This window comes from Theropithecus gelada, chromosome 12 (genome assembly GCF_003255815.1).
Source record: "Theropithecus gelada isolate Dixy chromosome 12, Tgel_1.0, whole genome shotgun sequence".
NCBI lineage: Eukaryota > Metazoa > Chordata > Mammalia > Primates > Cercopithecidae > Theropithecus > Theropithecus gelada.
The window spans coordinates 98,248,158-98,270,630 of record NC_037680.1 but is presented as its reverse complement, the minus strand read 5'-3'; the positions used below and the strand labels follow the sequence as shown (position 1 = coordinate 98,270,630).

The 22,473-nt window shown below is 41.1% G+C and overlaps 1 protein-coding gene across 4 annotated transcripts in view; it reads left to right on the top strand.

Moving 5' to 3' along the window:
• Positions 1–18,563: 18,563 nt before the first annotated feature.
• Positions 18,564–22,473, top strand: part of EPHA4 (EPH receptor A4) — a 149,547-nt gene continuing 145,637 nt past the window's right edge. Inside the window, exons 1-2 of one of the 4 annotated variants that reach the window (XM_025404570.1) lie at positions 18,564–19,173; positions 20,751–20,874. In XM_025404570.1, the coding sequence (XP_025260355.1) occupies positions 20,784–20,874 (91 nt within the window). In that variant the 5' untranslated portion in view covers positions 18,564–19,173; positions 20,751–20,783. Of the gene's footprint in view, positions 19,174–20,673; positions 20,875–22,473 lie in introns of those variants that run through there. The other 3 variants (XM_025404571.1, XM_025404569.1, XM_025404572.1) reach the window with 3 other exon arrangements.

The window sequence follows — 22,473 nt, the reverse complement described above, 5'->3', positions numbered from 1 at the left end:
ACTCGTTCCATTTTTTATTCTAAATGTAATAGTCATAATAAATAATTTTTACAATACTGTATTAGCAGTTCTACTAGATAGCAAAACAGTTGATTAGTGAACCATTAACAAAGATTGTTTTCTCTTTTTGAAGGATCTATCCTTGATATCTCATGATACACATCTGTGGATTCTGGAGCCAAGCTAACTGGATTAAGTTCTTGGATCTGCCACTTAGGAACTTGGGCAAGTTGCCCCATTTCCCTATCTGTAAAATGGGCTGACAATAATGCTTATCTCACAGGGTTGCTGTGCAACTTACAATAGTCCCTGGAATATAGTAAGCACTAGGTAATTAGGCTATTTTCATTCCCTTAATGAATGCACATTTAAAGGCCGTATATTTTTAGGGTTTTTTTGTTTTGTTTTGGAAACAAATACTTTTTAATTGGCTTAAAGTTTATTTTATTAATAAAACAGAACAAAAAAAACAAAAACAAAAACAAGAAAAAAGCAAAAACAAATATCCTGGAGAATCATGCAGTGCTTCTAGCATTGAACACAATCTGGGATCTCAAGTCTCCATGCTTCTTTGCTACTGGTCCTGTAATGGCAGAACCTTTCATCTCACCTTTATTGTTTACTATGACCCCTGCATTATCTTTAAAATAAAGAAATATGCCATCTTTTCTCCGGTATGACTTCTGTTGTCAAATGATCACTGCTGGAGGTACCTTTTTTCTGAGCTCTGGTTTGCCTTTTCTTGACTGTGGTCATCACCATGTAACCCACATCGGCAGCGGGAAGTCTGTTCAGCCGTCCGTTGATCCCCTTCCTGGAGATGATATACAGACTTTTGTCTCCTGTGCTGTCAGCATAGTTGATCACAGCTCCTGCTGGAAGACCCAGAGAAATTCAGAACTTCACACCAGAGGACCCACCACATCCTCGCTTCAACATCTATCTTTTTTTTTTTGAGATGGATTTTCACTGTTGTTGCCCAGGCTGGAATATAATGGCATGATCTCGGCTTACTGCAACCTCCACCTCCCCTGTTCAAACAATTCTCCTGCCTCAGCCTCCCAAAGCTAGGATTATAGGTGCCTGCTACCACGCCCAGCTTTCTTTCTTTCTTTCTTTCTTTCTTTCTTTTTTTTTTTTTTTTTTGTATTTTTAGTAGAGACGGGGTTTCACCATGTAGGCCAGGCTGGTCCCGAACTCCTAACCTTAGGTGTTCCACCCACCTCAGCCTCCCAAAGTGCTGAGATTACAGGCTTGAGCCATTGCGCCTGGCCCACTTCAACATCTTGAACGATGGAAAGTAAAGGCCATATATTGATGTATAGTGTAATGTTATCACGTCTATTGGTATGCTAGCCAAAGTGACGTACCCCCAATGCATGTCTAATTGTTTGATCTGAATATTTTCTGAGCATATCATTAATGATTTTTTCTTTATGTATTATATATATATATGTATGTGTGTGTATACACACACACACACACACACATATTTAATGAGAGACCTAGCATGATTCTAGAAACCTAAAAAATCCTATAAGATGCAAAACTTCAGTATACACAGTATTCCCACATCAGTAAAGGTCTCCATGTGGCCAGGATTATCAAGTTTCTGAAGTTCAGTATTCAACTTGTTCATCATTAATTACAACGTGGCTCTGATCAACTTAAAAGCAATTAAGGAAAAACCAGAACCAAGAATAAAAAACAAGCTTTCTTTCTACTTTTTCTCTTTTTCCAGAGTTTCAATGTTTTCCATGTAGCTCCACATGAATGGGTTAGAAGGTAGAGCAAACCATAAGTAATTTCTTCTGAAATGGGAGGACCAAGGAGGGGAGGAAGACGGCATTTCTCCCAAAACCTGTGCCTTTCCTATAGAGTTTTTGTTTCTCTGTTCTTTCCCCTTTTCCTCCTGGGTGGTCTCTCTCCCGTGAGTAATGGTAAGAGCAAGAAAAGCCATGGATGTAACAATGTGAATATGTAACCACATGACTTTATTGCCTGTTATATAGGTTCCAGATAACCGTTTTATTTTGTAACTCAAATTCTTGCCTTTCCCAATCTCCCCTGTGTAGTATCAAACTCTCCCCAACTCCTCTCTCAACCACCACCCTCTTAAGCCGAGCTAGTAGAACAAGTGAGGATCTGTCTGTAATTACTGCTTAATTCATTTGCATGTGGATGTTCTCATTATAATGTCATTAGCATGGGGAGGGAGTCTGGTTGCCAGAGCAACCAGGAGTGGGGCAGGTGCAGTTCAGCCTCAATTGGATTCTCGGCTCGGTTTGGTCAAACTCCACCTGTATTCCTGGCTCTTATCACTCTTGCGGCTGCCAAAATGAAAACATTCCGCAGTTACCCTCTTTATGTTGGCCGTGTCTCCAGAATTTCTTGGTAACCTGTACAGTTCAGCTTGATTTTGCCAATAACCCTTTATTTTAACTAGCCATGCTCAGAGACTTTTTTCCTAATCTTTGCTGTCCAATATGGTAGCAACTTACCACATGTGGTTACTGAGCACTCAAAATAGGATTAGTTTGAATTCAGATGTCCTAGAAGTGTAATATAAGCAAAGGTCCTCAAAGACTTAATGTAAAAAATGTAAAATATATCATTAATACGTTCATTAATTTTAAGTCTTTGTTAAAATGGGAATATTTCAGATATATGGGGTAAAATAAAATGTATTATTAAAGTTAATTTCTCCTAGTTATTTTTGCTATTTAAATATAGGTGCTAAAATGTTTAAGCTTATAAATGTGGCTTACATCTATGTTACACATAATATTTTTACAGGCAACACTGTCCTAGATCATTAATTCCTCTTCCGAATCTCTCCTCTCATCAGTACTCCCATCTTAATCCACATGGACGTTTTCAATAGCTGTCATCCTCTGCAGAGCCTGCAGAGCTCATTCTTTCCGGATTGCCTTGCAATTTGCTTGTTTCAGCCATCATTTCATAAAGACTCTTCGAGGTTACGAAATTCAATTTTCCTATCAACATAGAAATTCCCTCGTACAACGGTGCTGATAGATGGTTAACCAGACTTGGGGGCCACTACTTAACAGAATAGCAGATACAGAAAACCTCAAATTCTAAGACAGTTTTTCCTTACATTGATAAGAAATCTGCTGTTTCTATAAAGTTACCTGCTGGCTGGGTGTGGTAGCACGTGCCTGTAGTCTCAGCTACTCCGGAAATAAGAGGATCACTTGAGCCCAGGAGTTCAAGACCACCTTGGACAACAGAGTGAGACCCTGTCTCAAAACATGAATACATAAACAATTTTTTTTTAAAAAGCCACCTGCTGTTTTTAGTTCTGCCCTTGGAACAAAATCGAGTGAGGGTGCTCCTCTTCCGGACGACTACTCTCCCTTTACTGGGGGACTGCCGTCATGGTCTGCCGAGCTTTGCTTCTCTCTGTTAAACGTTACCCATTCCCCTCAACAGTTTCTCGTAAGCCATGGCCTCGAGGCTCAACCTTTCTTGTGATCCTCCCCTAGATTTTTGTCATTTGTCAATGTCCTGTAAAAATGTGGACTCCGGAAGTAGAGCCCCAGCGACAGTTGCAAAGCTGCCGTGGACCATCCCCTCTCTCCATCTGGACACTAGGGTTTGGTTTAGTGAACCTAAAACTGCGTTTGACTTATCATCTTCTCCATCCTGTTGTTGAAACACGTTGAGCTTTTCATCGGCTAAACTTAACAGATCTTTTCTCACATCAGCTGATATAAAGTCGTAGCTTCTTTATCACAGACTTACGTAATTGACCTTCTAAAAATATAAACCCAGGACTTTATGTTTATCTTAGTAAAATTTCACTTTGGGGCTTTATTCTACTCTTCCGGTGCATGAAGAGAATTTTAAGTCTGGTTCTTGCTCAGTGAATTAGCTATTCTTCACAGTTGTGTACCAAAGATACGATAAACATGCTTTTGATGTCCTCTTAGTCACTGATAAGTGTGTTGAACTAGACAGAACCATCTTGCCCATTAAGATATGAGAGATTTTGTCAACTGTCTTTCTAAAATCAAGATAGATGATGATGTTATCTGACCAAATTATTCCACCAGAAGATAATAGCAGTTAACAACTCTTTATTGGCCTACTATGTGGGCCAATTTTTGGGGTTTGTTTTTTTTTTTTGGTACCAAGGTACGAGTTGAATTTAGTGTAACAATTCTGATGCCCGGACAGGCGTCATGGCTCATGCCTATAATTCCAGCACTTTGGGAGGCCAAGGTGCGCAGATAACTTGAGGTGAGGTGTTGGAGACCAGCCTGGTCAACATTGTAAAACCCCGTCTCCATTAAAAATACAACAATTAGCCTGGCATGGTGGTGCATGCTTGTAATCCCAGCTGCTCTAGAGGCTGAGGCAGGAGAATCACTTGAACCAGGGAGATGGAGGTTGCAGTGAGCTGAGATCACGCCACCGCACTCCAGCCTGGGTGACAGAGCGAGACTCCATCTCAAAATGTTTAAAAAAACAAACAATTCTGATGTTTCATAATTACCTTTTTCTTCTCTACAAGTTGCTAAGTTATCTGTTTAATAATCTGTTAGGATTATTAGGACGTTTTCCCAGAGATAATCATTAATCTCACCAGTTTGTAGTTTCTATAACCCAGCCTTTTCACTCTTCAAATACCAAGATGCCGTTTGTCACTCGCCAGTTTTTTCATATCTCTCTCATTCTCAATGTGTTTTAAAGACTATCAACCATATCCACAATTGCACATGTAAGTTGACTTATTTTCTTGAGAGGGAGTTGGATTATACTCAAAGATTTATAGTCATTTAAGATTTCTCTTTATTTTCTTTTTTTCCTTTCATCCTGGAGAAATTGTTTCTGCTTTAGTCAATACCATTGCCTGGCATCTAACACAGTACCCAATTACTGACTGCTTAAGTTTTCAATCTTTTTTCCTTCCTGTTTCTTTTCAGTTTGAAAGTCCATCTCTTCATCTCAGTGAAAAAGAAGAAAAATTATGTTATATAGGTCTTCTGCCTTCTCTCATTTAATAATATTAAAGCATCTTTCTCATCTTTCTAGCCATAATCAACAAATCTGTTCCTCCTTCATTTTCTGAAGGCAAAAGGTAAATCTAGTTTTATATACATAATTTTCATTGAGATGATGAAACTAGATTCAAGGAGGCACTTTTGGTTTCTTACAGTGAGTTTGCTAATATTAATAGATCACTTGGAGCCTTAGTATTTCCCTCTAGTCCCCTCTACTCTGTATTTCCAACTGAAAAAAAATAAAAATGTAGTCATATTAAATAAAAATTTTAGTAAACTGTTATCAGATTTGCTATAGAAACATCCCGTTAAACTTTCAATTTAGGATTGATGCCTTTTTTTGTGGCTTCTGCAGAAGTATATACTATTTTGATATTAACACATTTTGTTAAATGTACCAATTATCGTGGAAAACATTATTCATTTAACTATTTGCTCAGGGTTTGCACTGTTACCTGTATTTCATATATGTATATGCCACAGTAGTTGGCAATAACTGAGTGGTTAGAATGGTCAAGTGTCATACATTGAAATGTTTTCTATGGCACTGCTACAGGGTCCCAGAGGAAAAGTCCTAAGTAAGTGCTTTTGAAGAAGAGGATGATAAATTGTGACTACCTATGTTGCCATAAGGTAAGTGATTATATACAATTGGTTGACTCTTGAAAGGTACTGTAAGCTATGCATTTAGTGTTCCGCATTTATAAATGTTACAACCACACTTAGATTGTATCTACTCATGTAATGAGAAGGCAAACTGTGAAAGAGCAATTTGACTAATTCAGTCAAAATTATCATATCAATCATGTGGATATTTCAGAGAAAAGTTTTAAGTGCCTGGATTATCAAAATAATTACTTCATTTATCCATTCCCTTTACTCGGTGCATATGAAGAGATAATCTGATAGACTATATTTTTTCCTTTTAGAAAAAGATACTCATTTAATATTGGGAACTACCCAATATAATCTCTGAAAGCCTTTCACAGTTTTGCATCTGGCTGCTTGTGATAAATATTATCTTCTCATTTTTCTAGCAGTTTTTCCAAAGCAAAGAGCATCTTTTCCCAAACTTATTTGTCAGTATAATACAAATTAAAAATTGAAGCATAATATTGTAGAATCTTTTCTCACAATATTTCAAAAACAGCCTTGAATTGAATTGGATCATACTGGCTTACTTAACTCAGTTAAAACATAAAAGAAACTAGATACTGATGGCAATTTTATTCATCTCTCAAATTTACAATAACCTTAAATTATTTTGCTTGATTTGTTTTTACACCAATCATTTAGTTTAATTTATCACCATACAAAATCTGAATAGGTTATCAAAGTACTGAAATATATAATTCTCTTAGAAAACATGTGATTCTGAGATTGTACTTCTTTTTCCACCCAATGAAGGATTTTGTTACAACCTGCAAGAGAATTTTCTTACCAAAAGATAGCAATGGGTTGACTAATTAAAAATGCATCCATCTGCTGGTTTGCTTATTGTCTTGCTATTTGAAATATGCAGATCTAAGTGGTTTGCTTTATTTATGAAGACCCTGTAGTTGTGAGAGCTATGGAACCACAGCTTGCATTCATAAACGTAATAAAGGTTAACATTATAATAAAAGTTAAATACACAGAGTAGTTTGTGTTTTTTAATAAATTTGAGTTTTCGGACAAGTAACTTTGGAAAACAGACCTTTTTATATAAAATATAAAATAGGATTCAGCTATTCTCCTTATAGAATTTTTACAGAAAATAAGGGATTTACGTACAAAAACATCAAGTTGTATATGACCTGGTTTGATTTTTGCTTTCTTTATAAATAGTAGAAAGTTACCTTGAAGTGATTGAATATGAAACTTGATTCTTCCCCAAGGAAAATATGTGGAAATTGAAAGAGCTAAGATTATGTTATTGTATTAGAGTTGAAAGGGACCATCAAGATGATCTAGATTAGAACTTAAAGCTTAAAGAGATGCATCTACTTGTCCAACATCAAACAATACAGAATCTAGGGCTCTTGCCTTCTAATGTGATATTCCTTTCATTATTTAACATGTTTTTGTAGTACCTTGAGCTAACTTGTTTGATTTCCATGTTCTGCTTTGTTATATTTTAAGCATAATACACTTTCTGTTAATTAACATTGTATTGTCTTTGTTTGGAAGAGAGCAATTTTGACTGATGTCTGTATTTCAATATAAATTTCAGATGTGAAAAGATGTGAAAAGAATCTGTGGTTCACGCTGCTAGCCAGGCAAAGAGACAGCTTGCAGACATGTACACACATACACACATGCATTCTGCAACAAGTAAAATCTAACATAAAATATCTAAATATAAAAACAAATTAATCTCTGCAAGAGACAGTGCATGGGAAGGAGATGATTCCCTGTGGACTAACAGTGCAGCCATTGCTGATAAGACTAATAACTATGTGGAGAAAATGGAACCTTTTTACACTGTTGGTGGGAATATAAATTAGTATAGCCATTATAGAAAACCGTATGGAAGTTCCTCACAAACTACAATTAGAATTACCATGTTATCCAGAAATCCCACTTCTGGGTATTTATCCAAAAGGTTTGAACTCAGTATGTCTGCACTCCTGTCTTCATTGCAACATTATTCACAATACCCACGTTATAGAATCAACCTAAGTGTCCATCAACAGATGAATGGATAAAGAAAACGTGGCATCTATTCAGAATGAAATACTATTCACCCCTTAAAAAGAAGAAAATTCTGTCATTTGCAACCATGTGGATGGAATTGGAGAACATTACGCTAAGTGAAATAAGCCAGGCACAGAAAAACAAATACTGAATATTTTCACTTATATGTAGAATCTAAAACAATCAAACTCATAGAAGCAAAGAGTAGCAAGATGGTTACAGAGCCTGGGGGTGGGGAGAATGAGAAAATATTGAGGCCAGGTGTGGTGGCTCATGCCTGTAATCCCAGCACTTTGGGAGGCCAAGGCAGGTGGATCACTTGAGGCCAGGAGATTAAGACCAGCCTGGCCAACATGGTGAAACCCCATCTCTCCTAAAAATACAAAAATTAGCCAGGTGTGGTAGTGTGTGCCTGGGATCCCAGCTACTTGGGAGGTTGAGGCAGGGGAATTGCTTGAACCTGGGAGCCAGATGTTGCAGCGAGCCAAGGTCATGCCACTGCACTCCAGCCTGGGCGACAGAGCAAGATTCTGTATCAAAAAAAAAAAAAAAGAAAGAAAATGTTTGACAAAGGGTACAAAATCTCAGTTAGACAGGAGGAATAAGTGATTTTTTTTTAATGGATTGCATAGCTTGGTTAATATAATTAATAATCATGTATTGTACATTTCAAAATTACCACAAGAGTAAATTTCAAATGTTTTCATCCCCAAAAATGATAAGTATTTGAGGTGATAGATATGTTAATTAACTTAACTTAATTATTCCACATTGTATTCATAAGCTATAACATCACTTTGTATCCCATAAATACATACAATTATGAATTGTCAATTTATAATAAAAGAACAAAGGAAAAGGACTAACGACAAATGGAAACAGTACTCTTCAGTAGAAAAGTACTTGTGAGACTCTTAAAAATCTTTCAATTATATTAAATAATAAAAATGTATGGTTCTTTTTTTAATGATTTACTGAAATTACCTATGACTTCACCCATTGAACCACAAATTAAGGTGCAAAAATATTAACTGCAAACAATTATTTTGTGTCAAGCACTCTGTTTACGACTTTATATAGAGTGTCTCACTTAGTTCTTATAACAATCCTGAGTTAGTCACTATTGTTAGCCCCATTTTACAGACGAAGAAACTGAAGCTCTCACGTAAACATACGTTTCCCTCCTAGAACGTAATAAAGGTTAAGAGAATTACTGTGTGCGAGATGAGAAGTAGAGAACGTGAGAGCTGAGATGAACTGAATTCAAATAGTCAATGAGGGTCTTCCAAATGACTCCCTCCCCTATTTTGTCCTTAAAGCACTGAAGTAAAATGTGTCTCCATAAAGTTACAAATCACATGTCACGGGCAATCAAAGCTACTGTCAAATGATCAAAACTGCCAACATTACATTTGTTTGTGAGTCTTCTATGGCATCTCCAAGAAGAAATCAATTTTTAGGTAATGCTTAATTCTGACAACATTTGTTGAGGTCAGCCGATTCTAAATTATCTTTGACTCCTGGAAAAAGTGAGAACAAAGGTAAAAATGGAAAAAAGCGCTAGTTTCTCTAAACCTCATTTTAATCATCAATTGGCTATTCAAAACCATCAAACTTTTAAGCACAGTTGCTAACAATCAGCCAAGCTATTCGTGTTTGTTTGGGGATTTATGCCTTTCCTCTCTTTGTCATGGGCAAATAACCAGCTAGAAGAAGCAGAAAATGTCTGCAGCTTTGGAAAACAGTCCTCAAGCTCCTGAAATCCAAAGCTGACTGCAGCAACAATAGGAAATGTAATGCGATATTCTGTTCACAGAAGTGGGCACATTTGTCCAATATAACATAACACAAGTCCATTCATTTTCGTGTGGCAGCAAGCAAGTAACTTCATGAAAATTTAAATTTGTTTCTTCAATGGCTATAATGAATGGGCCCCCATAAAGAAAGTCTATGCAAATTCTATGCGAGCACAGATAAAAAGTAAACCTCCCAAAGTTTTGGGAAATTTTTCACCATCAGCTCCTTAAATTTTATTTCATGGATTAGTTACAGCCTAATCATTTATGAAAATATATGTAGCAAAATATCCCTCTATACTGTATACATTCCAAAACTTATCTTTATGGTTATTATTTCCCAAATGAAATACACTGAACGTATATGGAAAAAATATATGTATTCCACAGTAAAGAAAGAATTAAAGAGAAATTTAATAATATGGATTTAAAAAGGAAAATCAATAACTTATCTTGAGGCTTAAAGAGGCAATTTTATACGGGTGCTGACTTTTAGGAAGTCTATTTTTTCTTTAATAACCAACATCCTTCCCCCTCCTTTATATAAATTGCTTTTATTCCGAGTTAGAAGCTAAGAAGTATTACTTAGCAGGCATATTCTTTGGAAATAATGAACCTCTGTGGCTTACAGAGTATTTCTGGGTTTGTGTGAGTTTGTGCCCGTGTGTGCACATGTGTGATATTTGTACAGATAATCTCCGGGTACACTTTGTATTGAAATACACCAAACCAACCCAAATTGAATTCTAAAGACCAATATTATTCTTGGCATTCTCTTACTAAAGAAGACAACTTACTAAAAGCCTATATCTATCCATAGCCGAGTATAATTTATTGGGAGTCTCCAGAGCTTTAAAATACTAATTCCAAATACTATTTCGTTTATTCTCAACAATTTCATCATTTTGAAAATTAACCGTCAAAAAAGTTGAACTGTAAATGATACTAGATTTAAATTATGCATGTGTTTTATCAGAATACGAATAGCAAAACATATTACAGAATTATAAATAGGTAAATTATCTTTGAAGAAGAATCTATGTAAACTGAGAATAATCAATAATATGGCTTTAATTTTAAACGTTGAAAGCTTTACTATCTCTGCAACACTTCAGTCGTGTGTGTGTGTGTGTGTGTGTGCGCGCGCACATAATTTCCCAGCCTTCTTGCCTTCTTTGCATTTCATAGACTTTTTCTATTTTTATACTACGTATTAAAAAGAAGCACTGTTTTTAGAGATTAACTATGTTCAGGAAAAAAAATCACAAAATTATTTTCTTGGTAATTATTAGCTTTACGCTTAACAAGTTTAAGGCATTGATGATTCAAACATTTGCCAAACATTCCCCATGGATTTGCCAAGCATCTGTGTTAACATCCCAAATAAGCTCCAGGGTTATAAAGTTATTTGCTCAGGTTTATTGGTTATATTCTTGCCCCTGAATAACTACTGCTGCTTGCCTTTTGCCTTGCTAGATGAGAAACTCAATTGTTGCAAGAGACAGACGACAAAACAGACAATTTATATAGGTAGATAAACCATAATATTCAAATTTATATCATTCACAGTTTTTACTTTCATACCTTCTTACCTCCAGTAAAAGAAACATAGAAATAGAAACACAAGAAAAGTCAAACTTGAGTATGGCTAATGTAAAAAGTTCATTTTAGTATATTATTATCTTATAACATATTAAATATTTTAGGTGACATGTGCCTTAATTGAGACAGAAGCAAATATATTTTGTTTCTAGTGACAAAGTGAAAATAATATCTTCTTTTTTTTTTTTTTTTTTTTTTTTAGAGAATATCAGGTTGCTGGTGGTTTTAGTGAAAACTTGGAACATTTTGTATAAAGATCCCGTAACTTTAGCTGATCAGGAATATGAAGTCAAATTTTAAGAGGCTCTATAATCAGAATGCAGATGGCACCAACTAAAAGCAAAGTAATTAAAATAAGGCCTATGTCTCAATTCAGGCTCTCTTTCTAGAGATCAGAACCTAGTTTGTATTGATGACCTATCTGACTTTTCAGGAAGTAATGTACTGTTACAAATAAAAAGGTCTTAAAAGTGTGGCTTCGTATTATGAGATGCAACCTCCCTCCAATATTAAGACATTACATTATACAGGGCGAAATCTGTACAAAGTAATAAGCAGAACATTCCTCCTGCTTCTCTCCAATTAGCAAAAACAAATGTTCCCGAGTAATTTTAGGAAGAGATGTTAGTACTTACAGGTCAGCTAAGAGTCAGTCAATCCAAGAAAGGGAAAGCTAGACACATCTGATCACTCACATTAGGAGAGAAACTAGGTCTATTCTTGGGCTTCAACCCCTGTTAAAGTACAGCAAGGATGCTTTATTCTTTGCCTCAACAAGTCTTGGAATGTTTGGCTTCCAGGATGATTTTACATTACATTGGTGGTAGGCTGCAGATGTGGGGCTTTGGTATATGTGTTTGCATTTTTGTGTGTGTTTGAGAAAGCAGTTTCAGAAGGAGCTATGTACCAAAATCCTCCCACTAATAGTCTCCCACCCCCAGCTTTTGAAGAATCCCTTGTGTTTCTGCCACCCTTCCCTTTTTCCCTCTAAATGTGGTGCTGGGCCTCAGGAGGTCTTGACACACAAAGATTCTATCCAAGGCTGTCACTTGACTGACAGCAAAAAGATTGCAGGAAAATGGACAGTGGTGTGTAGGTGGACACGGAAAAAGTAAAGAACTGAGCAGATTAAGTCAGAATACAGCAAGAGGAAGGTTCTCTTAGAGCTAGCCCACAGTGATTGTTAACCACGTGAAGTACTTATGTATAAGAGGTTTAAAGCTGGCTAATCTTATTCTTAATCTAAGTCAGATTTTTAAAACAAGTTCCCTATTTTATAAATAGATGACTATCTATAACCCATGCATACACATATTGTAAAGTGCCAAAAGAAGTGTATTGCTAAAGAAAGCTAGAGGTGGGAAGACCCAAAGCACCCTGAAAATCCTCACTACTTTTGCAATCTGTTGTGATTTCTACCTGTGCAATGATTTCTGCATTGCAAATTTAGTTCACTCATTATGTTAACCAGGGTAACCTGTAAATAATACGGACACAACTAGGCATTTATCAGAGTATTTTAAATTGCAACAATGTGAATGAAAACTATACAAGTTTCGGATGAGAACATAATGAGACACAGAGGAAATGGGGCCAGCTTTCCTGAGCTGCAGCAAACTGACCATTTAATGGAACAGACTTGATTAATTTCCTGCCAATGTTCAATTACCTCTGATAGGTGTCTAATGTAATATAAATAGGCAGGTTGAAGTTGCAGCCATGGGACCTTACTCTTAATGTATGTTGGAATAGCTCTCATAATCACCTGTGTATGTTTTGGTTCCAATTTATTTTAAATCAGAGCTGCAGGAGAGAAAGGTGATAGACATAAAGGGTGGTTCTATACATGTTAATCCTGAGTGTCAAAGAGAAGCATTAAATTTCAGGAGATAAATCCTGTAATATTTATAATGTACAAATATGTTATATTGCAGAAAAATTTATACTAAACTGGAACAACATAATCTCCAATTCAGCCAGAGATGGCTAAGGATGATCTTTCTTAAAAAGCTACTTTTAAGCTGGGCTCGGTGGCTCAGGCCTGTAATCCCAGCACCTTGAGAGGCTGAGGCGGGCAGATCACCCGAGGTCAGGAGTTCGGGACCAGCCTGGCCAACATGGTGAAACTAAAATGCACAAATTATCTGGGTGTGGTGGCAGGTGGCTGTAATCCCAGCTACTTGGGAGTCTGAGGCAGGATAATCTCTTGAACCTGGGAGGCGGAGGTTGCAGTGAGCTGAGATCGCACCATTGCACTCCAGCCTGGGGAACAAGAGTGAGACTTTGTCTCAAAAAAAAAAAAAAAAAAAAAAAACCAAAAAAAACTACTTTTATATAGAGCCACAGATTTAAATAATCAATAGTGTGGAAATATCATCCTCTATATTTTAATGCCTTATTTTTAACTCCTTCTGCAAAAGAAAAACCTGGGGGGCATATACGTATGGAGTTGAATATGAAGAAAAACAAATGGTTGAATGGAGATACTTTAAATGTCAGTTTGAATCAAATGATCCATTACTAACTGAATTTCTTTTTACCTTCTTACTTCAAATAACACATTGTTTGTCTGAATTAAGCCCATTTATTTGTGCAGAGATAGTCAAGGTCGAAGAGAAAGTGATTCCACATATCACTTTACACTGTAAAGTTGTATGACATATCTTTGTCTGTAGACTCCTGAGTTAACACTTATTTTAGATAAATTCTTCATTGTTTTTAAATGTAGTATGTCCAGAAAGTCCCCCCAAAATGTCAGTTTTAACCAAACCATATTTATAAATGTCACTTTGGTATTTCTATATTTAGAGAGTTTATGTTCAACTGATTTTAATAAGGTTTCACCAATTTTCAGTGGAGCCAAGTACTATAAAATTTAGGAAAAAAGCCTATATTATGTTTCTTGGAGTTTTGACTGAGTTCCCTCTTTAGTCCATTTGAATAAATGGTCAGAAGGCGTAATCTTTAGCAGGGAAAAGGCTATTCTTATTTACTAACTGGTATAAATGGTTAGATTAAAGAAATAAGATATAAATTTGATTTCAAAAGTAACATTTTCTTTATAAGTGCACTTACTGCATTATCTAAGCAAGCATTTAAAGGATTTGTAGTATACATAAAGAAATGCATTAGCTGTCATTTTAGATATCCTTAGAATATTCAGAGATCTTTGAAATTACAAAATATATGTTTGGAACATAAGTGCTTTGTAAATGATTTAGATTATGATGGCGGAAGGAAAAGTTAGGTCTCCAAACTTACATTGTCATTATGTAACAAATCATAAATTCTGTTCATAGTCATATTATTTTCTTTCTGACAACATTGTATTGTAATTACACATCGTTTGTCAGAACACTATTGCAATACCTCTATAAATTGGTGCTCTGATTGGACAATTATTTCTCTCTTAAGAGTGGCTAAAATGGCTGGTGGCTCATGCCTGTAAGCCCAACACTTTGAGAGGCCGAGGCAGGAGGATTGCTTGGGACCAGGAGTTGAAGAGTAGCCTGGGCAACACAGTAAGACCCCCATCTTTACAAAAAAATATTAAAACTGAGCAGGGCATGGTGGCATGTGCTTGCGGTCCCAGTTACTCAGGAGCCTGAGATAGGAGGATCGCTTGAGCCCTGGATGTAGAGGTTGCAGTGAGCCAAGATTGCACCACTGCAATCCGGTCAACCTGGGTGACACAGTGAGACTCTGTCTAAAAAATAAAAGTGGCGAAAAAAATTGTGTCAGCTTTATTTTATTCACACATATATCACACATATGCCACATATATTATTTGTTTTTCATCATAACACAGCTATAATTCCAAAGCTCTTTTGATAACCGCAACGTCACATGGCTATTAAATATTAAAGTGATTAATAGGTAAAATATTTAATAGCTGGGGCTTGCAGCTTTATGTTGACATTTTGAGTTAGAATGAGTGAACCTCAGTTCAGAGGTGTTATACTGAAAGGTTTCAAGTAAAAAGCATTTTACACTTCTTTTGGGGAATGGCTTTCATGCCTAAAACATAAAATTGTTCTGATGTTTAACTCGTTTTCTCAATGCAGCCAAAAAGAGATGCAAATTATCTCCTCTAATTTCTCCTCCAGAAGGACACATTGTCTCTGCAAAATGTTTCTGAGAGAGATCTAGAGTTATTACAGAACTGAACTGAGCATCTTGGCACATGCCTTCTCTATCTCTCCTCCTCCGTCTTGGGCCCCAGGAGGTGATAGGTCCCTGATGGTTTCTGGCCCCCACAACCCTATGTGGTGGATATCACATATGGTCATGACTAGAAAGAAATCTTTGTTGTTGTTGTTGTTGAGGCAGAGTCTCACTCTGTCATCAGGTGGGAGGGCAGTGGCGCAATCTAGGCTCTCTACAATCTCTGCAATCTCCGCCTCCTGGGTTCAAGTGAATCTCCTGCCTCGGCCTCCCGAGTAGCTGGGATTACAGGCGCCCGCCACCATGCCCTGCTAATTTTTGTATTTTAAGTAGAGACAGGGTCTCACCATGTTGGCCAGGATGGTCTCGATCTTCTGACCTCTTCCTCATGTGGGATTTGGTACATAGCAGACATTGAAGAAATGTTTGTTAGAACGGAATAAAATTCAAGGACGCCATCAAATGAAGTTTTAGAAAAGTCTTGCTGCCTTGAGAACTGCAACCTTCTTGTCTGCCCCTCCTCACCTCAGTGATGCAAGAGAGCCTACCATTCTAATTGATGTAACTCAGGAATGGAACACCAAACATCGTAAGTTGTCACTGATACGTGGGAACTAAGCTATGAGAATGCAAAGGTATAAGAATAATACAATGGTCTTTGGGGACTTGGGGGGAAGATGGGAGGGGGTGAGGGATAAAAGACAACAAATATGGTGCCACGTATACTGCGCTGGTGATGGGTGCACCACGGTCTCACAAACCTCCGCTAAAGAACTTACTCATGTAGTCAAATATCACCTTTACCCCAACAACTTATAAAACATTTAAAACAAGCAAACAAAAAAGGCCTCTTGCTTTGGCTTGCTCTCTCATCCTCTTGATCCATGAAGACCTGAGCTCTGCAGCCATTTTTTTTTCCCACTCAGGTGTAAAGGGCTCAGAAGTGTCCTGCTTCTTATTTGCATAAGAAATAGCATCAAAGCCTTGACATCAAAGGATGAACTCTCCAGTTGGGTTTCCTGGAGGCTTCCGGAAGCCCACCAATTGTTGTGTCAAATTAGTATATTTAAGATGCAGTAGCTGGTGGTAGAAGCGTTTTCTAACAACCGTGGGAAGGTGGGAATTTCATTAGGTAGAGCTTTGGTTATTCATTATCACTGGGTTGTGGGACTTTGGATTCCTCACATCTTCTTTCACTCATTTTTTACACCATTCTATTTGAAGACAAGTATAGCATCTAGGTCACAATCCAGTGGAATTACCTAGGAATATAAGAGTTGGATGTCAGCTGTCATAAATCAACCATAAAAGAAGAGAAGAATTTAGAATTTATTTCTCTTCCCTACTCAGGAATTGATAAAATAAGGCATCTTTTTCTCATGGAGCACAAAAGGTAAATCACAGTGCTTGGTTTCCTTGTGGAAGGAACAATTCAAGCTGAACAAATGATTTCCCATTTCAAAATGTGAATGCTTATTAATTAAATATTATTTTAGAGAAATAATAGCCAGGCATAGTGGCTCATGACTATAATCCCAGCACTTTAGGAGGATGAGGCAGGAGGATTGCTTGAGCCCAGGATTCTGAGACCAGCCTGGGTGACATGGTGAAACCCCATCTCTACTAAAAATACAAAAAATGAACTGGGTGTTGTGGCACACATCTGTAGTTCTAGGTATCCAGGAGGCTGAGGTGAGAGTACCACCTGAGCCTGGAGAGGGTGAGGCTGTGATGAGCCATAATCACACCACTGCGATCCAGCCTGGGTGATCTGAGTAAGACACTGTCTCATAAAAATAAAAAATAAAAATAAAAATGAGTAATAACAGCTGGCTACCACACACCAGGTACTATACCAGAAGTTCTGTAACATTCATTCAGTATTTAGAAGAATCATATAATGTTAATTATCTATGATTTGTAGATGAGAAAAGCATATCTCAGAGAGGTCAAGTAACTTAAAGACACACAGCTAGAAAAAGCCCTGCTAAAATATCAAATCGGGGTTGTCTGAATTGAAAGTTCTGGTTCTCTAAAGATAACTCAGATAACTCAGGGAGTCATTGGAGCATTATGGGCAGGTTCCATTTTATTCACAAAAAGTCCACCAGGATGCCTAGGAAAAGCAGAGTGGATTCATCTTATTCTCTCTGTCTCTCCAGTCATTCACAAACCCTCCTTATCACTGCCTATTTGTCTACAGGTCAAAGGCTCCTTTCTCTTTACTTTGGTGAAATTGACCCTCCACGCAGAGGTGGAAACCCTAGGATGCTTGGTGCTATTTACAAATGTGTTTTACAGATTAAAAACACCTCTGGAATTCAATCTTACTTCAATTCAGCATTTACAAGGTACTTTGTAGCTCAAATGTTTGTGGTAGGCACTGTGCAAAAAAAAGTATATCATTGTTTTTGGATTATTCAATTACTATTTTTATTAAGTGTGTAAGCAGATATGTTTTGACGTATTTCTTAGTGGATTCAAAATAACCCCCAAATTTTACAGTAGTAAGAGACTTGTTTTACTCAAGAGTAAAGCAATTTTATTGTAAAATTAGGTGATTTTAGGTACTTTTTAAAGGTGTGAGATTCCGTTGTATCCTTATGACTCCGTTGATGTGTTGTAAACAGTGTCCAACATTTGAAAACTCCAGGATGTTTTCCTATAATGTGGGGGGGTTTCTGCATTGATGATGGACAAAGGCCACCATCATTTTTAAAATTGTGCCTTACTCTTCAAGGAATCGTATCTGCTGGGTTAGAACACCTTTTCTCTAGATAGTCACAATGGGCAGAGGAATTTTCAGCAGCTCATTTCTGATCTGCAGCCAGAAATGATTTAAAGAGGAAGTTATAGTTCAGTTTTTCCAAGTAAGCGTTTCCTGCTTCTTGGTCCTCCTGATTATCGGGCTGCTTTGGGGCCTGAACTAAAACATAGGAAGAAAAAAGGGGAAGTCAGTGAATGTACTCTAGCAAATGATGCCTTGCTTTAAGGCAGCTGTGTCTGGAAAGACTTTAATATTCAATGTGCATATCCTGGGGGAAAAAAATGGTACATGTTTTAGAAATTTTACTGTTGATAACAATGCAGGCAGTCAGTTTCCCATTTCAACCACAGATACATGCAACACTCAAGCTCCTGCAGAGAGGCAACCAGCATCTATTGTTTAAAAAGGTTTCAAAAAGAATTCGGATTGCTCTTTTCTCTTTTGAATCTGTGTGCCAAATGACAGGGACCAATATTCGTCTTCTTTTTCTGTAAAACTCAGAAAGACACGAAAGAACCTAGAAATGCATTTCTTAAAGAGATTTAGTGCAATTGTTTTAAATAATTTATGCACGCACACACACATACATATATCCCCCGAGTACTTTTTTTTTTTTTTTTTTTTTGCCTTTTTACTTGTGTGCAGTCAGTAACTACAATAACTGAAATCCACTTCTTTGGACTGTGACATTTAAGCAAATCTTGTATCTAGAAACCGAAATGCCCAGAGTCTCGCACAAGCTGTTCCTCTGGGCCACCAACTCACACAGCCGCCGCCCAGCGCCTCGGCACGCGCGCTCATCTTATGTAAAAGTAAAAGTTGCTCATGTCATTAGCTCGGCTCTGAGTTTGCATGAGAAACCAGCGCAGCTCTCGAGCCAAGGGGAAAAACACGATCTGCTGCGGAGCCCAATGACCTGAAACCGTAGCAGTGACTCGAGACCTGTCCTCTCCTCCACGCCGACCTACACCCCTCCCGCTTTATTTAGGATCTGCTTTTCCGAGAGCAGCCACTCAAGCAACCCCCGAAGGTTTGTTAGGAGTTTCTCCTTGAAACGCTTTCCAATTCCATCTTTTGAAATCCAGCAGGTGAGAGTCACGACAGACTCCGGGACCTCTTGAGCGCTGCCCGCAGCCCCACGGTAGGAGTAGTGCAGGAGACTTGGCGGTGGCTGGAAAGCTCGCCCAACCGCACGTACCACCTCTCTGCGGGGTTGCGGGTTGCGGGTTGCGGTCTTTGTCCGCTCGCCCTTCCTCCGGGGCCGCACACTCCCGCATCTGGCCGGCAGGTGGCGCGGTTGGCTCACGATGAGCTGCGGCCCGGGTTGGAGAGGGGCCTCCACCTCCCCGCGGCCGCCCGGCCGCCGGGACCCAGGCTCCCCGGGAAAACCCGGCCCTGCTCCGGAGGGAGTCAGAGGAGGGGCAGCCTGGGAAGAGGAAGGGAGGCCTCATCGCTAGGAATCAGTGCTCCTGCCAACGCCTGAGGAAATGCACCGAGTGGCGTTGGGGACTGGTCCCTGGGACACCGGCTGCGCTGCCGTCGCCGGATCGCTCTTAGGTGGCTGAGTCCACGGCTCGGGCATCGGGGGACAGACCACAGCCCGATGGTGCCAGTGCCCCCGGGGCCGGAGCAGCCGGGAGGGGCTGTGCGGGTCCTCCTGCTCGCCGTCGTCTCCTGGGGCAGGGAGGGCTGTCCCGGCTAGGTTGGAGCGGAGAGTCGCAGCAGCCGCTGCGGGCAACTTCCCAGTCCCTGTCTGCCTTGTCTGTGCAGCTGCAGGTCCCCGCACCCACACTTAAGCCTTTCGCTTCTACCCCCACCGCTCCCGGACAGCCCAGGCCCGGTTCCAGGGACTCCCCTCGACGCTGCCCCCGGGAAATCCACAATTGGTTCCTGCAGCCCAAGGCCCTGTCGGGGCGTCCTGGGCCCTGGGCGAGGTCCACGGCGTGTGCACAGGGGACGGGGCCAGCGGGGACTTCCTTACTGCTAGAAAGTCATTCCTTCAGTCTCTGGAGACAGTGACGGAGCCCTGCTGCGGGCTGGAAGTTGGGGACCGACTAGGTTCCCGCTCTCCAGGCATCTGGGGAGCCAGGGAAGAAGCAAGTCATGGAGCCACAAAACTCCCCTCAAAGAGCATTTCAGAGGGGGAAGCGCCATAAAGACAAAACAGGGCAAGGCGGCAGAGGGTGGCGGTGGCAGGCGCGCGTGTGCAGCTCAGCCCGGGCGCGCTGGACGCAGACAGGTCGACCCTCCTAAAGAAGCAACCGCAGAGGGACAGGTCAAGTTAGACTTCTTTTATTTCAATAAAAGAGCGTTTTCCTCCATTTCAAACCGCCCGTGGTGGGAGAAAAGGTTGCCAACCTCTTCTCTGGCTCCCCTCGGTCAATTCCAAGCTTTTCGAAGCTCCCTCTGCAGTCCAGGGGCTCGACCTTCGAGGTGACGTGGGGGATCCCGCTGGCTCCCTCCGGCAGGCGGGGGCGGGGACCCGGCAGTGCTCGCCCCCTCGAGCCCCGGGAGACCTCGCGCCCCGCGGAGCCCGGAGCGGGCGGAACTCTTGGGCGGGCCCTACGCGGTGAAGGCGGGGCCTCGGCTGTCCCGTCTGCGCCGCCATTGGCCGCGGGCCCCGGACTGGCGGGCTCACGTCACCGTCCGGGCCCGCCCCCTTGGCAATGTCTTCAGCCCGCTGCTCTCCTAACTTAAGCATTTATTCCACTGGGATAGAAGCGGCAGGAGCAGCGTTGGCACCGGCGAACCATGGCTGGGATTTTCTATTTCGCCCTCTTTTCGTGTCTCTTCGGGATTTGCGACGCTGTCACCGGTTCCAGGGTGTACCCCGCGAATGAAGGTAAGAGCGGGACGGCCTTTCTGTGGTCGGGGACAGCGAGGGGCCATCGCGGGTGAGGGGTCCTCAGGAGCGCAGGGCCAGGTAGTGCGGGGGGGAGCCCGGCGTGAGCAGTGCGTCCCGATGTGGGAGAAGAGGGCCGGGGCGAGGGGCTCGGCGAAGGGGCAGCGGGGAACTGCAGGGCAGCTTGCCCCGAGGCCGTGACCCGTGCACGCGGCGGGTCTGTCCAAGTTTGTAACGAAAGGCCAAAGTTTATCAGCATCCGCCAGTGAGGCCCGCTCGAGGCGCCCCGAGGGGATGCACGGGAGGCAACGCCAGGATTTGAAAAAAAAAAAAATTACAAGAACCACGTCCTCTCCGGAGCCAGCCCGGGGCGAGGGGAAAACGCAGCCTGGAGCACAGTGAAGCCTTGGTGCTCCCGGGTTCTAGCGAAAGCCTTTCGAGCTCTGATTTCTGCAAAGTTTCCCGAGCCCTGCGCTTCTCGGGACCGGGCTGCGGGGCCTGCTCCGCAGCGCAGCGGTCGTGGCGCCGCTCGTCAGGCGCCAGTGACCTGGTTTCTAGCACCGGGAGTCAGACACCTTTCTCCTCACCAAGCCCAGCGCCCCGAGGGTGCCATTGCGGGCCTGAGGGGCCCGGGTTCTTCACCCCGCAGACTTGGGGAACCCGCCGGCAAGTTGAACGCAGTCGAGTTTTAGCTTTTCGCCCCAGAATTGCACACTGTTTAGAGCTAACGTGCGGAATCGACGGGATCCGTCTGGGTGCTCAGTTTTCTGTACATCCGTTCGGACGTGCTGGGAGGATTGTATGTGCCTGTGTGTCTGTGTCGGGAGATGGGGCGGCGGGGGGGCGGGGGCGGTGATCATTTAGATACTGAGAAGCCCAGGGAGAGGCGAACGGTGTGTGTGTGTGTGTGTGTGTGCGCGTGCGTGCGCGCGCATGCATGTATGTGTGTGTGCATGTCTGCGTGTGTGTGCCTGTGTGTGTGTGTGCGCGCGCGTGCAACTGCGTGTATGTAGGTGCGCGAATGGCTGGGTGGAAGCGGACGCGGAGGATTGTATGTCTGTTTGCAAATGTCCTGAGTGTGTGCGCGTGTGTTCGAGTGTATGCTCGTGCTGTGTTCCAGAGTATGCTCGTACATCGGCCTGCGTGCATCTAGTCTTACATCTGTCTCTCATTCTTCTCCTTTCCGGCATCCATCTATCCATCCGTCTATCCATCCATTTCTGCATCCATCCATCTCTCTGTGCATCCATCCGTCCGTCTGTCCATGCATCCATCCATAATGCATCCAGCTATATATCTGTCCGTCTGTCCGTCCATCCGTCCCTCCATCCGTCCGTCCATCCATCCATCCATCCATCCATCCATCCATCCATTCATCTTACCATCTCTCCAGACATCCGTCTATCCATCCCTGTGCACTCTATCATTTTCTCTGTTCCGAAGGAGGGAGCCAAAAACCAACTTAGCTCAGCCGGTACCCGGAGCTCTCCAGACGGAGGCTCTGAGAGATTTATACACCTGCCCACAGACGTCGCTTGGGAGGAAAGGGGCGCTCTCTCACCCTCTGGGTCTCACCTATCCTTCCGACGTGGCTTCTGG